At 33.4% G+C, this 13,199-nt stretch overlaps 1 protein-coding gene across 1 annotated transcript in view; it reads right to left on the bottom strand.

Moving 5' to 3' along the window:
- WDPCP (WD repeat containing planar cell polarity effector) overlaps positions 1 to 13,199 on the bottom strand; it is a 143,682-nt gene that overhangs the window by 27,215 nt on the left and 103,268 nt on the right. The window contains exon 15 of the mRNA XM_015812363.1: positions 11,165 to 11,267. Within this exon, the coding sequence (XP_015667849.1) occupies positions 11,165 to 11,267 (103 nt within the window). The remainder of the gene's footprint in view (positions 1 to 11,164; positions 11,268 to 13,199) is intronic.

Raw genomic sequence — 13,199 nt, 5'->3', positions numbered from 1 at the left:
TGAATGAGAAAAAAATTGATACCTTTTGCTGAAAATTGCATTTTAAGAATCTTGACTAAAATATTTAATTCATTGGAAAAGAATTCACTGCCATCTGATTTTAAGTGCAATGCCAACATTCTCAGACTAAAAAGTAGTAAGTACTGGGATGTATCAGAGCAAGAGGCTAGTATAACGTCTTTACTAAAAATAGGTCCTATGTTCTAATACTGTCATTCTACACAAACAAACCAAAAGAGAAATTCATAATTAAGTCCAGTGATGCACTAGTAGACATATATAAAAATAATAATTAAAAACAATTTCTGCTGGATTTCAAATTATCCATGCTTTAATGACAGTCATACAACAACCACTTTACCACTTGTACACCATTAGTAAATGTGACTACAGCAGAAGTATTATGTTACCGTCCCATTTGGCACTCTCAACAAAAGAAATCCCGGTTCTTTAGACTGACCAAGAGTGTAACTTAATTGAAAAATGCATCTAGACTCAGCAGAAACAAAGACAGTTCTGGGATTTTCCCGCGAAAACCCACATAGATACCTCCCCTCTTCCTCTCTGGGCCACCCACAATTCATAGTTCACTAATTGAGTTCATTTCTTTTGCTTTGGGAAAAACTGTCTGCTTCAGTCAAACATTCTTCATGACTTGGCCTTGGCAGATAATGTCTCCTCGGCAACAGAAGGTTCACTTGCATTCATAGTCCCCCCCCCAGGAATTTATCACCCTCCTGCAGTCACTGTATGGCAAAGCTGCAAGCGAAAGCAGGTGCAGGTAACTATGGAGTCAAGTCAGGTCTGACATATTAGCTATAAAGACATAGCCAATGAAATAAGTGTGGAGGTGTCCCTTCTACTGTACACATTAACCAATTAACCTGCAGACATTGGCCTAAAAAAGCAGTAAAGCACTGGCAAACTAGACTCCAAGGCTTGACTCTGCACAAGCCAGAAAACACTACTTTCATCCCATAACAGGAAAACAGGTTGCAGTAAGTTGAAAGTAAGTAGGAGACAACATCATGTGTTTATGCCCTCCATAAACAGTTGGTGGTCCACACTTGTAAGGGAACAAATTGGCAGTGCATATATGTCCTATGTTACTGTTTACTCATGAGAGAAAATTCTTTAATGCTTTTTTTTCCTGATTTGCAATTGGTGGTGGTTTTATAAAACACAGCATTATATTTATTACAGAAGAATAAATGGATAATTTTTGGAAGTGGAAGATGTGATTTGGCACATAGTATCCATGTTTTGTATTGCTCAGATAGTATTGTCTAACCATTACTGGATAATGTGTATGTTTAAAAAGCCTAGACTTGCCTTCTAGTGCTAGTTGAAAATATGCTTCGTCAGGGAAGACAATACAAATACTTTAAATGCGCTTTTAAGGCCATAGACATGAAAGTGGTTTAGATATCAGAACCCAACTTGCTTTAAATATCTCTTTATAACCATGATTGACAGTTTATAATTTACAAGAAGGGTGTGGCTACTAAATTTATTAAAGCAGATACAAGTACTGGTTTTTCAGCATTTATGCCTATCTCTTGTCTACCAGTTGGCTTTCATGGCTAAGGCGGGATGAGAACTCACCATCTCCTGGATTCTAGCCTGGTGTCTTAATTACTAGACCAAACTGGCTCTGGAAATATGCTAAAATATTTGAAAAAGCACAATCATTTGAGCTCCTCCAAATTAAGTTATCTGTTAGGTTTGCTATGATCTATATTATAGTATTATTTGAATTATCTTCCCTCCCTACTTCAGCCAAGTCACAGCCCCCTCCTAATCCAAAAAACAATAGTTGAAAATATAATGTCATAAAAGGTAGCAGGCTATGCTAGATTCAGGCCATTTAAGGTTTGAGTGCTAAACTACAGAAGCCAACAAAAACCTACCATGTAGTTAAGTCTAAAACTGTTTTCAGTAGTAAAAATGTTTTTCTTCTAATGGCGCTGAATTCTGTGCTTGTCTGTAGACAGCAAAGCCATTAGATTTTGTATACTAAATTTAGTGGTCTTATGGGGGACTTCTTTTTTGATGATGATATTTGTTCACTTATTCCAACCAGCTGTTGCATTTATTGCCATTCTGGGCATGCTGACAGTCAATGGCTCTGATATATACATAGCTGGGATAGATAACAGCTCTATTAGTTATGACATCATTAATATACTTCCATGTCTTTTATATTGTCATTCAAGAACTGAGCTATCTGTTTGACTGACATTTAATATTAAATAATAATTTAATCTTAATGCTATGTTTTTAGTTGCAGTGTAGATTTTATCAATCTTAATTTCCAATCTGAATCGAAGTGAAGATTAAGCAATCTGAAAGGTAGCAAGATAAAACAAATAACAGAAAAAAATGCTACAACTGTAAAGGCTCTCCTTCATATTTTTAAATAATGCATCCTCCTTGCTGAACATCTGTTTTAAATAAATGATTTAAAAAATGCTATAAATATGCTGAATGACTTTGTATCATGTAGATACACTATTTGCAGAATTAGCTGTAAGACGTTTATCCTTTATTCTGACTAAATATTTAATTTTGGCTTCTTGGAAGAATTTTGTGACTTCTTTACATTAAAATACTCAAAGACATTTAACTTTACTACTGTGACTGTCACAATAAATTGATTAATTTGTTCAATTGCTTCAGTTAAATATATTTTAATCAGATGTGTTTTCTTTTACCCAAGTAAAGACATAATTGTTTACAAAATGCAAACATTTTTGTACATATTTTAACACAATTATCTTTTCTCATTCTCAGAATAGAATCATTGTACTTCTAAGAATGTTCTAATGGATGTAAATTAGTAATCACTATATAATTCAAATGATCAGGGACAATCATTTTAATATAAATGAGAGTTGAAAGCATATATTATAATTTCTTCTTCTGAACGGAATGATCCCTATGCAAAAATTCGGTCAGTCATGATAAAAATATAGTTTTTACATGGGATTGCCAAGGTTTCCCCAAAATGCCCTAATTCTAACTAATGCATTAATCTAACAAATCACTCCAGTTAAGCTATCTGTTAATGGAATTATCTAGCCAATATACACTATCCTTTTACTACCTGTTTATTTAATTAAAAACATTATGTACTGTATCTTATCAGGATTCAGGCCTTGATAAGAAGATGCATATCATTTTAAATTAGGTAATTGAAGAAAGAATATACCATAAAATATTGAGATTACCTCTTCATAGATAGAATGAGGCAAAAAAATCTTGCTTTTTCCAGGGTTTTATCTTAACTAAATAAGCCAGCTATGGGACTTTGAGGTTCTGGGATTTCTCTGAGAAAGAGTATTGAACAGAGTTGGCCAACCATTCTCCAAGATGAAGATCCAACTTAACTTTTTTCTGCTCCAGAGTTACTTCCTTAAAGACATTGAACCATGTTTCTTGCCTGAATGAATGGAGTTGGAATGAGTTCTTTGCTTCCTCTTCTATCTTTTTGTAAGCACTGTTGCTTCTATCTAGTTTTCACAAGTTTAGCATTCTTCAAATTCGCCTGTTCTCATGGGATTAGCTCAATTGGTCTTTAGAATTTGTAAAACAAATCTTTTTCCTTGTAAATTAGGTAGAAGTACAAAACTAGTGTTAACTATTGGAGTTGCTCAAAGGGTATATTTTCCTGTTCAAGTCCACCTATCCTCTTTAGCAAAGCCTCTCCTCCAAATTAATAATCTAATTAAATAATATGTACTGGATTTAGGCAGAAGGATTTGTATTCAGAAATTTCTGTGCACTGTGTTGATAGTTCAGCATTTGTACTTTGGGTCACACTTTAGAATACTTTTAGTCAGCCTATTTGCAAAACTAATTAGCTATTTTCATAAAGTCTGGATACAAGAGAATTTGAGTGAGTAGATTACACATATTAACATTTTATTATTATTGTGTTTGAAAATTTTGCTGTAGATAGTATCTTCCCATATCTATGAATTTTCTGGAAACACTATTTGGTTAAAACACCTATTTTCAAGCTTAGAAAAATGATTCCTCTTGAAATTCCTTAGTTGACACATCACATCTGTGATGTGTTACACCCTGTCACATCATATTACATCTTGCAGAGTAAACAGAAGAAAGGTTATAAACTCAGTGTGCATACCAACTGCTAACAAGAATGTGTTTTTGCCAACTACTATCTAAATGAATGCACTCAGAAGTGACAATCTAGGATCAGATAATTTCTGGCTGAAATTCCTTATCCATCTGCTGGTAGAAAAGTCCCATTTCTAATATAATAGTAAACAATATTTATGCACAAACTTAATGACTAGGAATAAACCAATCCATATCTCTATATGCCTATGCCTATTTATATTTATATTAAATATTTATATTTAAAATTACTACAAAGGTTAGGATCAATAAGAAAATAAAGATTTTTTTTGTTATACTGAGTTGATTTGTTCTTAAGGAAAGGCACTTTGTTTACTTATTCATTGTAGCCAGCAGTGACAATGACATATCATCACTAAGATGATTCCTGATAGCATCACCTTGTAGCTGATACATGTGGCCGATCATATTATTGGTGCCCTAAAATAACCTGTATCTTCATGGTTCATTTTTTGTATTAAATAAGGAAATTATACCGATTATTGAAGACACAATGCTGAAATACTGGATTTATGGATGCTACCGTAATACTTTTTTCTTAAAATACAGTTCATCTCCTTTCCTGTTTCTCATTTTTACTGAATATTGCAAGCCGATTCAGTATGATTTGATGATGTTTGTTTCAGGGGTGTTATTCCAGTACACAGAGAGCAAATTATACAGATTGATAATGATAGATAATGAATCATTTCAACCAATACAAAGACTTAGTATAAAGCTGAAAAGTCTATCACATATTTAACACTGATTGGAGGGGTTATGATACAAGGGGAAAATGATGTTTATCATGTAAATTTCAATAAGGACAGGCTAAGAAAACTAGTTGCCTTTAATCTACATATATTTATTAGAAGTGTCAATCATTTGCAGTGGAATATATACCGTAGATCAAAATAGATAGCATGACATTGGAAAAGCAAACAAGTGGTCTCAGTTATTGTGGCCATGTCCTTTAATCAAGCCAAGAAAAAAACATGAGCTATTGCTCAGCTTTCAGATAAAGCAGTGACTGTAGTTGACTGTTTAAAAACTATAAAATACTGAAGATAATATCTTTATGAAAGTTTAAAAGTTTAAAACAAAAGTAAATCTCAGAGTGGCTTTATAAAATATATTTTATAATAGCTCTATGATGTAGCTATTATGGCTTTATGATGTGGCTATTCTAAGTAACATGGTTACAGTTTTATGAACATTTCAATACTGCTCTATTAAATAACACATCATCAGATGTTGCCACATTATTATGCTTTGATTTCTGAAACAGTTCAATGTTTGTAGATCTTTGCATTGAATAAGGATGGAAATATTGTTAGATATTTCAATACTACAATAAGAGCACAGTTGCCTTATTTTTATACAGAATTGCTGTAAATCACCATTTTATGTAACAAACAGCACATATATGTTAAGATAATGATAATAACATTTTGTCTTATTTCAGGTTAATCTATGGCTGGGCTCCAGTCCAGAGAGAAATAGTTAATGTACATCAGTTTTCCATTTCTTGTGTCCATAATTTTAATATGATGGTATAGATTGCTCTCTCTCTCGTCACACATATACATGCACAAATAATCTGTATGTCATATAGAAGATAATTGGTGCAGCTGTACTAAATCATAAAATCACAGAAGACAATGTGGTACAACTATTAATATAATCTGAGATTACTGTAACGGTATACAAAACACAAGATGGTAATACAATTGTTTACACATTAGTCTACTGTAATTCTATTCTATACTAAAGAACATTTATTTTGTTTTGCTAATAATGACTTAATTTGATTAAAAATACATTTTATCATATTAAAATGTGATTAAAAATTGATTTTGTTTCATTTCACAAAGGTAACATGACATATTTTAGATTTTTAGTAAATGTAGGATACTTTATAGTTCCATACATATAACCATAAATTAAACTTTAACTTGAAATCTTTTTTCAAGTGAATCATTTTAAAAAAATTAAAAAAATAAAAAGTTCATGTTAGGTATTGGGCCAATGAATAAATCCTGGAAGGACTTTAATAATAATGAAGTTATACAAGTTATAATAGAAAACGTTTCTTATGTTACAAAATTGCAAAGCAGCCAACAATTAAAGGCAATGTTTCTTTATAAAAAGAGAGGGCTTTGGAATTTCTCTTTGAACTATGCATCATTTATTGGGAATCTTGTCACAACATGAATCCCTTTGGGGTGAACGCAATTGATTTGAAGGTTAAAATAAATTAATCTTGCTGCCACCTATTGCAATATATTGGAAGCTGGCCTTGGGAAACACACTGACATTTACTACATCGGCTTCAAAATGCAGTAATGTATTTATGAGTAACTTGTTCATCTTCACAAGCTTTTATTAACTATGGCATTTTAAATGACCCATTTAAATTTGTATTAGTTTTGCTAAGAGTTTAATGTTATTATCTCTCCTTGGTAATAACTACAAGTTCCATCACTTTTACATTAACAATATTGAGATGTTTGCTAAGGCAGAATTCCATTCTCCCTCTCTTGCCCACTGCCCCATCTCTTTTCTCCTTTATGCTAACGATGCAGCCATACTTGTCTGTAACCCAAGTCGGTCTCTGAAGATGCCTTAAAGCTCTATTACTAAAAGAAAATTACTCTAAAACAAAAGTATTGGTATTCTTTAGGAACTACCAATTTCAGGCCCCAATTAGATGAACAAATTCATTGACCAGGTAAAATCCTTTAAATACTTAAGTGCCTATTCTCAATTTTTTGCCTGCTGGTCTACTCAAACAAAAGAGCTTTTAGTATAAACCAAAGCAGCCCTTGCTATTGCTAAACTTGCAGGCCAATTTGCTAATAATTATGTCCCAGCAGCTATTAACTATTTATAGCTAAAGTTCTGGGTTTGATGCTGCTTGGTGCTCTGCCATGTATTTACCAGGAATCTACTAATGTAGAAGCAATACAGTCAAAATTCTTTAAAATCTTACTACAAATTCTTTATTCAAATTCTAATGTTCTAACACAACTATATTTCCTTTGGGGATCAATTAAGACTGCCATCTTAGATTCTGGCTGGAGCAAGTCTGTTGGAGAACTTTCTTAGTCTATTTCACCTATCTAGATAAGTTGTCTCTCACCCTAGACAAGGCATTCTATTTTTCATAAATTCCTATTCTTTTAATTGATTAGGCAGAAATTAAATGAATCCACGAATCTAATACTGTAATAACATATAGCAGTTTCAATGGTGAGTGCAGTGTATCACAAGAAATGTAGTTTTAGTAGAATATAGATTCTACTGAAATTGGAATTTGATTATTAGATGATTTCAACCATAATTTCTCTTGAGGTCAATTATCAAATATTTCATGTGTTATGAACATGGGAAATATTAAAATGGACTTTTCTGCTTTAATTGCCTTTACTGTGTTTTGGGCTTTAAGCTCTTTTCCAGTTCTCTGGTAGTTCCCTGGTGCTCCAGAATTTTTGAACAATATGATTCAGTGGTTCTGAGATCACATCTGCCAGCTTCTTCAGAATTCTGGGATGCAGTCCATTTGGTCCTGGTGATTTGAACTTGTCTAGAGTGGATAGGTTCTCTTTCCATTTTCTTGCCTATTTGGACTTATATTTGGGTTAAAATACACACATTTTTATCATTGTTTTGTTGTATTTCTATGGAGGTGTAATTATTTCTTACATAGAGTGTAACTCCACCTCCTCTTTTATTAGTTCTGTTTTGAACAGTTTGAATCCCTCTAGCAGCTGTATGTTCCAGTCATGGATTTCATCCCACCAAGTTTTGGTAGTGGCAGTGATGTCATATCTGCCCTCATGTATTAGGATTTCAAATTCACTCTGTTTGTTCCTTTGAATATTAGTGCATAGGCATCTGAGTCCTTTTTGACTAATTCTGTGTTTGGGTTTTACACCTCCTGTTTTGTATTTGAGTTCTCCTTCTTTCTTGCCATTTGGTTAATTGCCCTGAGATTTGTACTTGGATTTAAGCTTTCAAAAATTCATCTCCCTCCCCCTCCAGTTTTAGTTTAAAGCACTTTGGATAAGTTCAACCAGTTAGTTTCCCAAGATATTTATCCCAGTACTTCTGAGGTGTAGCTCATCACCTGCTAGAAATAGAACTGCATTGCTAGAAGCAATTCCAGAACTCTTTGTTGCCATTGCTAACTGAATCATGGTAGTTGTTAGGCTAGGATCCACTCTGATCCAATCCATACCTGGCTTAGTCCTTTCCAGCATTGAACCCAGTAAGTTAAGGAACTGCCTTGTCTTCAACTACCCCCAATTGCCCTTTTGGATGCCTTATGCTCTTCTGCTTGACTTGCTGCCCTATGCTCTGCTTGCCCTACTGCCCTGTCAGCCCTGCTGCTCTGCCAGAGGCCAAGTGACACTTGCTGTCTTCCTCCCACTGCTGATAAGTGTAGCCAGCTTGGTTGTAGGAGAGGCAACTGCTGGCTATGCTAGGCCTTCTTCCCAAGGCCACTTGCACTGTTCTCTAAATCAGAGGTCCCCAACCTTTTTGGCACCAGGGACCAGTTTTGTGGAGAGAGGTTTTTCCGCGGACCAGAGAGTGCATGGTTTTGTGTGCTGCCTGTATCCTATGGATGGGGCTTCACTTGTTTATGTGGACCGGTTGCTGGCATGCCACAGCCCGGTACTGGTCCAAGGACTGGAGGTTGGGGACCCCTACTCTAAATCAAGCAGGCCATTGTCATTATACTTTGGAAGGCCTCAGGAGCTTTCTGAAGGCTTTCAGAAGAATCGTGGAAGTAAACCAGTAAAAGCCAGTTGGGGCTGGTAGGACCAGTGAGTGCAGAGTGACAGGGTCAGCAGGGTGAGTGGAGCCCAGACCAGCAGGATAGCAGGTGACTGGAGGCCAGGAAGGTGACAACAGCTCAAGCTTTGCACTATGGTGCTGGGATGGCTGGCCACAATTTAAATATTAATGTTTTGAATAATAAATATAAAATTAATGGCAGACAGCTATTTATATTGGTCCATGTCTGTAATATATTGGGTTGGTAGTAGATTGATATTTTTGCTAAGATCAAGTGGGGTTTTTTAAATTACAGTTTGATGTAGACTTTATTGGGTTAGGGTTAACTTTTTGAAAATCAATGCGAATTCTAAATACACATGGTTGCATTGGAATAGGGCAGCTATTAACGAGAGGATACAGTTATACTAAAAAGGTATACCCTGTGATGTCAGAGACCTAAACTCCAGACACCCCTGGAGCAACAAGCAATTGGAATATTGGGAAAAAAATCATTTTTTTCAACAAAATAATGAGAAAATTGCTCCAGTTCTGTCTATATGAAATAGGAGGCACATTCTCCTTTCCTAGATTATTGTGAGGATGAAGGTTATCACATGATTATATACAAAGTTCATGTAAAATTCTATAGCAATAGTCCATATTATCTATCTCCACTTTGAATAGAACCTGGGGTGAACAAGGAGCAGGACTTAATACCTTCTTAGAACTAAAAGTGCTATTTTGATCTTATAATGCTATAAATACATTCACATGGGATTTCAAACATAAAAAGCCCTTTGAGACTTTGGCCTCTTAAAAAGCTTTTATCTAATTAAACTCAACAATATTTATTTGTCCCCAGGCAATAGGCAAAAATAGTTAGTTTTTGCCTTCAACAAATCTCAAATGAAACAAGCAAATGTTCCATTGCCTGAGTTGCTAAACCCACTCTTAATTTTCACTGGGCAGGAAATAGTTGCTCATTAACTTATATACGGTATTATATTTGGCAAACAACATTCTTATAAGTAGGTCACATTACAAACTCAGGGTTTAATTTTCTTTACCACATTACAACTAATGTTTTACTGTCTTACTGTAGTCTGTTCAAACTACATACGCCAGTCTGATTATTACAATGGACACAGAGAACTACACAAGAAGAAACTATTTCTGTTTTAAGTTTTAAAAAAGGCAAATCACTTATTAAAGAATGGGGTACAGATCAAGGATTATTTGGTTATGAAAATGAATGGAATAGCACAGAAAGTATTAAGAATGAAAGGTAGCTGTTATCATGTATATTTTAGTATAGAAACATGTGCATTGGCAAACAAATGCAAAATGACCAGTGATAATTCTCTGATGTCATAATCAAACGGTCACGAAGTCTAACATTTTTCCCAAACAAATTTGCTATGATCAAAATAACATATTTACCCTGAGAATGCAATGTTTGCCCCAAATAAATTTGTCTTCTTTAATTTTATGTAATAAAATATATAATATAAGGTATTTTAATCTGTTGCATTTAACAATAGAACATTCACACATATTTTCAAAATCACAAGACTGAAAAGCAAAGCAAAATTATATTCCCGAAGCCAGGACTTTCTTTATATTTTTGATATACATAAACTGTACATTTGCTTACATATGCATCAATAATACATCTCAAGAAATGGAGATATTTTGGATCTATCAATCTGTACCAAAATTAAATACATTAAGAACATTGGTAACTATTCATACAATTGTAGATAGGGCCAATTTTGCAAACTTTGAACTTTTGAAAGATGTTGATGTATGAACTGACACATATTTTTGAATAAAATCTGCAAACAAGATGGTGATAGATCTGATTTATTAAAGGAAATGTCTCTAAAAACCATTTGAGGATATTCCTTTGAATATAATGTATAACTGTCAATATAAATGTCAAGATCTAGATTTTTGTTTTCAATAGTCAATATAGTATAATTTGTTATCTTTGTTTTATTTTGTCAAGAAGTCTTATGCCTTTGAGGACTTCTAAAATGCTGCCATTGTCACTTGTATTATATCTAAAGGCTGTTTCTGTATGCTTTTCTTTCTTCATAAAGATGCCAACACTGTTCTTCCAACCAAAAAAAAATTCCAATTAGCCTATATCCTTACTACAAGCATAACATGACAGTGATACAAGAACAAGTATTGATTTAAACAAAAAGCCATTTTTAAAAACAGTGTTCATTCTTACCAACTCCAGTAGTTATTGATTCTGTGTCAATGTTGTTAGCTTTTTTCTTTGCCACTTCAGCTAGTGCCAATTCACCCTTATCTAGTGCAAAGTAATGGATGTCCTTTTGAAATAAACCAAAATAAAAGATTAATCTAAAATGAATCTTGGGCAGGTAACAAAGAAGAATTTGAAAGGTTCTTTATTCCTTAGATCAGATACAGAGTTGGAAATGATGAGACTATATTTATAATTTTCTCTGTGTTATTCTGGAAATGCAGGTTTATAATCCAATTTGTATTTCTTTACTGATACTTAGTAATGAATGAAGCAATAACCATTAACAAAAAGAATAGAGCCATTCAATCCTGTGGTACAACTAAACTTTTAATAAACAGCTTAGACGTTCTTATTGTAAAAACCAAAGCTTTTGCAAATATCCTAGTATAAAGGAAACATGAAGGTTTATAATTAGGTTTATAAATCCTAATGATTTATGATATCCTAATAAATATTTTTTTGCCTTTTTATTCCTGAATGTCTCCAATCTGGATTTTTTACTTTGTTTATTTGAGTCTGAAAATTAGAGGCATAAGTAGCTTGGAAAACTTCATTTTATATTCTAAATTAGACCAAATCAGCATTTTATGCCCCCCCCCCCGGGCCACATCTGTCCTTTTGGCTGTCCCTATCAGGCCTGTGTGAGGTCAATAAAAGTATGCCTTGCATGTAATACAACTGCATTGCTTTTGTTTTGAGGCAACTGCTTTAAAAAAAAAACCCACGTATGTACGGGCATGTGTGTCTATGGATCTTCACAGCCCTATTTGCTTGGCACACCACAACAGTCCCAGTTTCTCATGTGGCCCATTGGGAAAACTGCCCATCCCTATTCTAAATCAAAGATGCATATTCTGAGACCCCGATGTTATACATGACCCCAAATATTAAAGTTTGTCCACAAGAAATCCTTTAGCTTTTTTCAAATTGCAATTGTTAATATGTCAAAAAGGAAATAAATAATTGGTCAATAATCCTGCTAAAAATATAAAATTAAATAAATTTTAGTTTCTACAAATGCAGATCTGTCCCATCAGTCCCAGAATGGAATTTGAGAGAAATTACTTTATTTATAACATCAAGCTGGTTAATACAAAACAGATCAATAAGCATCTGATTAAAGTGAAGCTACATCAGGAAAACCAATTAATCTACTCATTCTTGGGTTTTTTAATCTCATTTTTCCCAAATTCAAATGTACAAATTATACTTTATGTTATATACTTTAACTTCATTTTTCATGCTAGTTTAATTTTTTTAATTTGCTTGTTCACACCTTATTGTTTCTTGTTTACTTGACTGAAGTTGGATCATAATGTACAGCAACACTATTGTTTTGCAAGAGAAATATAATATTTCAGTGAGTTGGTTTATCTGTCACTGAATATTCATCAGTTAAATACAGTTGAATATTAGCACTAGAAAATATTATTGATCTCACTGTATTTTGAGAATCTTGCAGTATTAAAACAGTACATTATGAGAGGAACTGTTAATAGTTTTATTCGTTTAGATATAGAGATATCCAAATATATGATCTTTGAAGTTACTTATTCTAATATAACACAATGTAAATTAGAGAAAAAATATAATACATCTGAAATGAAATAAAACTGTTGCAATTTTATACATCAGATTAGCACTTCTAATGAAAAATTTGAACTATTTATTATAAAATACATACATGAAACAAAGATTAACTCATTTTTTTAGATTTATTTCCAGTTTTTATTTTTTACAACTCAATATTCATTCTGTAATGCTCCCTTCTCCTAATTTCCCCATAATGACAAATCTGTGAAGTGGATTAGACTTTAAGAGAAAGGCTGGTCTGAATGTCATCCAGGCAGCTTCTGTGCCTGAGGGACTTATATAACTCATAATTTCTTCATTTCTCATTTTTGTACTTTAATCACTACACTAAACTGGCTCTCACCAAGAGTACTTGGGGTAAAACATCAGATCATATTATCAACTAAGCACCTATCCCACTAGA

This window comes from Protobothrops mucrosquamatus, unplaced genomic scaffold, assembly GCF_001527695.2.
Source record: "Protobothrops mucrosquamatus isolate PMUCROS unplaced genomic scaffold, P.Mucros_1.0 scaffold_60, whole genome shotgun sequence".
Taxonomy (NCBI): domain Eukaryota; kingdom Metazoa; phylum Chordata; class Lepidosauria; order Squamata; family Viperidae; genus Protobothrops; species Protobothrops mucrosquamatus.
This window is presented reverse-complemented; position numbering and strand designations above follow the sequence as displayed.